The following is a 5578-nucleotide window of genomic DNA, read 5'->3' as shown; positions in this document are numbered from 1 at the left end:
ATATGTTGAATAAATTCACAGTTCAATCGCACATGATAGAGATGTGTCGAAAATAAATGAAAATGGATGCTCGAATCACTTCTTTGATATCAAAGATTGATGTAAGCTAGGGTTCTTGCAATCCCAAAGATTAAGTAAGCTAGGGTTTTCTACTTCTTTGGTTAGCGAGTATAAAATATTGAGTCCCCTCAAATGAAAATGAATGCTTTTAGTTCTTCTAAAATAACGTGATTATTTGATCTCTGTCAAGTTGAACTTTGCATTTGCCAAGTCGATTTTCATTTTGTAGAAATTAGAGGCTAAGATTGGTTATACTGATGAAGTCCTTGACTAGTCGCTGTTGTAGTGTTGCAAATTAAAAAAAGAACGTGCAAAATCAAATGCAGTACCTGTTTAAGAGTAAAAGGTGTAGTTAATTGACAACTAGCAAATTTTCTTAAATTATCTAATTAAAAGGATAGATGATGACAATTATGGTGGGTTCAAATTTCAGCAAAAACAAAATTTAAGCTTGTTGATTTTCTTCCATTTATTCAAGTTTTATAGGCAAAATTACCCCGTACGTACTTGTACAGTTGTTCTGATTGGAGTTAGGTATCCGATGGAATAGGGGCGGAGCTCGGGGGCGCAAGGGATTCATCAGAACCTCCTTCGTCAGAAAATCACATTGTATACACAAGGTAGATGAACCCCCCTTGCGCTGGAAATTACATTAATGTGTACACCATATCGAAATTGTTTGTTATGTATATATAGTAGATATTAAATCCCCTTACTTTCTTCCTATGTTACTTCTTTACATGTTTGAATCTCCTTAGGGTAAAGGGTCCAATTTGCCCTTAAACTATGCGAAATGGCTATGCGAAATGGAACATATTTATCCTCTGTTAATAGTTGTGGTCAAATATCACTACAAAAAAGGATAATTTCCGGAGGTTGAAAGTTGCTATATATATATATATATATATATTTACGGGGGTTTTAGCCTCCGCTAGTTGCTAGAGGAGGCTAAAACCCCCACGAATTGAAACTTTCAACCTCCACAAATTACCCATTTTTTTATTGTATGTACCCTCGCCATTACTAGTCGGGGTCAAATTTGCCCCCGAACTATATTAAATTGAACAAATATGCTCTTATTTTTAAACGGTAAAAGTGTAGCACCAGATGATGCATACTGCCATGTGTAACGCAACTAAAGATTAATGTTTTATTTAAATGTTGGGTAAATTTGAACATTTCACATAGTTCAGGGGCAAATCTGTTCCATTTCGCATAGTTCAGGGCAAATTTAACCTTTAACCCATCTCCTAAAAGTGAAAAAATCTTGGCTCCTTCACCGAGCTAAAATAGTTGAGATGCGTACGTGTAAACAGATTCAGACACCATCGTCAATGAAAAAAATAAGATGATGAAAGGTCTGGCAGACTGGCAATAGTACATTGCAGAGCTTGAATGAGGTGCAGTTAGCAGTCCATTATGTGTTCTGTTAGTCTGTCGGAAAACAGACTGTCTGGGATTTTTGGGGTCCATTTATGATTGCTTATACTATTTGTTAATAGTGAGTAATGTCTATATCTCCCAACAGTTCAACACACATATATGGCGACAAATTGAACTTTCTTTTCTCGTAATTCCCACCATTTATTTCCCTGCCTTCTTTTGTATACCCAGATAAGCATGCGTCATGCATAATCAATCTCAACAACAAGAACTACAAAGCTATGTCTCAATATATAATACTTTGGTAAGGCAATATGAATCTTTACTGTCCACGTCGTTTCAGTTAAGCCTGTCTAAATACAAGTATTATGAATATATAATCATAAATTGACTAATTTTACGTTGGTAATACACCACAACCTTTCTTCTTTATCCGGATTTGGGATTAACATCGCAAACAAGCATACATTTTTTTGTTGCGAGAAAGACGATAAAATAGACTTATTAAGCTAAGTTTGTACTAGTACATGCTTAAATTGATGCTCTGTAGAGAATCTAAATTGCCCAGACAGACCAAAAGATTGCAAGTACTAGACAATGCAAAGAATTTTAATCAATTATAACATGTTATGTACTTTATTTTCCAGGTTAATTAGTATATACCGGGTTCAATATGAAGAATGTTATCTGATTTGTAGTCTACTTAATCTGATGGTGTAAAATATCCGTGCATTGCGCACTAACCAGAATTTAAACTGTCTCTTTCCTAATTTTTTTTTTTTTTGGCTAGGAATATTATGATTCTTAGAATAAAGTAGACACAACTCTCCCTCTCTCAATATAATTGATATGAAGCATCCTGAGGATTAGGAATTTAGAAATTTTTAAAACTTTACTGATCATTGAATTAGAATTTTTGACCAAAATAAGCTATTATTTAAACCAATTCACCAAAATAATACGTTTTTAATTTTTTTTACAGAACTAGCATAAACGTATTCCTGAGTAACGTATTAGGCATTATTTTATTCAAAAATTCTGACGGGAAAAATAGCTGGGGGTTAACGGTGTTAAAAGCTAATTCGTGACTGTGAGTAACGTATTATGCCTAATACGTATCCCAAGACCACGACTATTAGTTGTCTCTTCATTTAAAATAATCTGACATTGATTGATGTTAAAGTCGTAACTCGGAGTTACGATTTTAGGATAAAACGTGCCCCGAGATTACGTTTCTACTCAAACTAGGCACGCGCAATCGAATCTTGAGAGAATCCTGCAAATTGGGAATCCTTCTGACTGATTTGACTATAAAACGTGATCAATAGTTACGTTTTAATTGTAAAACGTGACACACAATAACGACACACTGCTAAAGTCCCTCTTCCTCATACGTTTTGAACAAACCGCAGATCATTATAAAATATAGTGTATGAAACGAATGTTCAAACACATTCCAACAATTTTCAGCAAAGCTTCTACTTGTGTGGCCTATTGTTGGAACAACATTAAAAAATTCAACAGGTATGAGTTAATTAAGTCAAATATGTTAAAATAATACTATAGTTTTAATTTATTTTTCTGTTTTATTAATAATAATAAGTGTCTTATTTTCGCGTGTAGGAGTAAAGATGGCCAATTTTGAACATAATGTGATGGTTGCTTTGTATTGGGGTGGCGAAATAATTACGAAATGAACGGATTCGGGTATCTTGAAGGTGCCAAAATGATTGTTAGCATGTTTATTTCAACGAACTATCTTTGAATTGGTTGAACTATTGCATGAGAAGATGGGGACAAATAGTGAAAATATTCAAATTGATATTTCTGGAAAATATCCATGCTCATTTCAAGGTAACAATACAAGGTTCATTGAGTTTAAAATTGAGAATGACCAGTCCTTGCTACAATTTTTCACCATACCGCAAAAATTTGCGGATAAGATCGATATAAATATTTTGGAGATTTATGTAAAGACCAAACCAGCAAATCAAAATAATGTATTTCAAATGAGTGGTCAGCATGGTTATCACATGAATTTGTTGGCTCAAAATTATGGATTTGCTATGGCCAGTCAGCCTCATTTTGCAGAACCGATTATTCAACCATCATTCCAAAGAATTACCGATGCATGACAATCAAATTTCTATAATCAATCTCACACCAATGTGTCATCATATAGTGCGACACATGGTTTCGTCAATCATTTGGTGCGAGTCCTAGCACGCATGATCATCGATCATTTGATGAAGGCTCAAGTAGTCAAAGACGTACTAGTAGTAGCCACAGAGAATATGAGGCCAGGTAAGCAACAAATTAGATTTTTTTTGATAGCTTGGGTTTATATATTTTCAACAAATAAATTATTCAAATTATATACTCCCCGAGAAGATATTTGTACCGCCAATTGTTGCACTTTTACATGTTTTTAATTGTTGCTTCAATTATTTAGTGCTAGAACGGGTTTATTAGAAACCTCAAAATTGTTGCATTTTTTAACTTTTAAATGTGTTCGTACTCGTATAAATTTTTACGCTTTAAAAGAAAAAAACTTGCTTATATATCTACAATCTTACTACAATTTACTAATATGGTTTCTTCCTTTTCTCCACGGAGAGAAAGTGAGGCCGGCGTTGATATGTATAATGATGCAAATCTTTGAAATTAGCTCGAAAATTCGAGAGGATGACGACCCTTCGGGGAGAGGATGAAGAGAGTGAAAGAGAAAGTGAACCCCGATGAATATATCGGTGATAGTGGAGATTTACTTCAAAATAATATTGGTGTAAATCCTCATAATCAATTTGGTCATGTGTGTCCGAAATTCCATGTCATGATATACCCTACTTTACGACATTGGAGAACGAGGAAGATATTTTCATTTCTACACGAGAATGCGAGATGGGATGTTGTTTAGCTTGGTCCGAGGATGCCAACAAAGACTTGGAAAAGAATATGTATTTTAAAAGCAAAGCAAAATTGAAACGGGCCGTGACGATTTGGAGTTTGCGCAAAAATAAAGGTTCGAGGTGGTAATGTCAAACAAAAGTCTATGGGTTGTGAGATGCAGGTTTTATAATTTATTAGGTTGTCTATGGTTTCTTCGAGGCGGAAGGTTGGAAATAACCTTTGGAAGATAGGAAAGTATGTTGATAATCATAGATGTGAGATGAAGGGCTTACGACAGTGTCATGTCAACCTAGATACCAATTTGATTGCATCCTATTTCTAAACCAAATTCGAAAAAATCCCCGAGTTGTTAGTAGTAGATGTCATGGCTAGGGTTCACGAGAAATTTGGTCATCAAGTGACATATAGGAAAGCGTGGCTTGGACGTCAACGCGCATTTGAATTGGTGTATGGTGACTTTAAAAAATCATTTAGTGAGCTTCCTAAATTTTTTGCAGCTTTTCAGCACTTTAATCATGGAACAGTTGTGGAATGGAAACACGAAGAGTCTACGAGTTCACCAGAGGTAAAAACTTTTAAGTTTGTATTTTGGGCTTTCAAGCCATGCATTGATGGATTCCAAACGTGTCGCCCTGTTATTTCAGTAGATGGAACTCATATGTATGGCAAATATGACATCAAATTATTAATTGCTGTTGGAATTGACGGAAATGATAACATTCTTCCTCTAGCATTTGCTATTGTTGACAGGGAGTCGAAAGAGGCATGGAAATGGTTTTTTAGGAATTTGAGCTTACATGTGATAAAGGATAGAGAAGATATATGTGTGATCTCTGATAGGGCAAAAGGAATTTTGGCTAGTTTATCGGAGTTGCGGCGGTATCAAGAGCCTCGGGCCTTCCATCGATTTTGCCTAAGGCATCTTAAGAGCAACTTTCAATCTCGATATCCAAACAAGGACCTCAGTAAACTGATGTGGAGGGCTGCTTCAGCCCATCAAATAAGGAAGTTTGAAGCCTTGATGTGGGAAATTAAGGAAGAAAATGTTGAAGCATATCAATACCTCATGGAAATTCCCCTGGACAAATGGACAGTTAGCCATGATGATGGAAAAAGATGGGGAGTGTTGACAACAAATCTTTCAGAGTCATTCAACGGAGTTACGAAAAAAGCACGAGGCTTGCTGTCATCGCTATGGTTAAGCTGTCACATTGGGGCAAGCTGA

At 35.4% G+C, this 5578-nt stretch overlaps 1 protein-coding gene across 1 annotated transcript; it reads left to right on the top strand.

The window, feature by feature from the left end:
- Positions 1-4717: 4717 nt before the first annotated feature.
- LOC132053950 (uncharacterized) lies at positions 4718-5578 on the top strand. Its single transcript, XM_059446039.1, has one exon. The coding sequence runs from the start codon at positions 4718-4720 to the stop codon at positions 5576-5578; it is 861 nt and encodes a 286-aa protein (XP_059302022.1).

Source organism: Lycium ferocissimum, chromosome 4 (assembly GCF_029784015.1).
Source record: "Lycium ferocissimum isolate CSIRO_LF1 chromosome 4, AGI_CSIRO_Lferr_CH_V1, whole genome shotgun sequence".
Classification (NCBI taxonomy): Eukaryota; Viridiplantae; Streptophyta; class Magnoliopsida; order Solanales; family Solanaceae; genus Lycium; species Lycium ferocissimum.
Note: the sequence above shows the minus strand (reverse complement) of the source record. Positions and strands in the feature narration are given on the sequence as shown.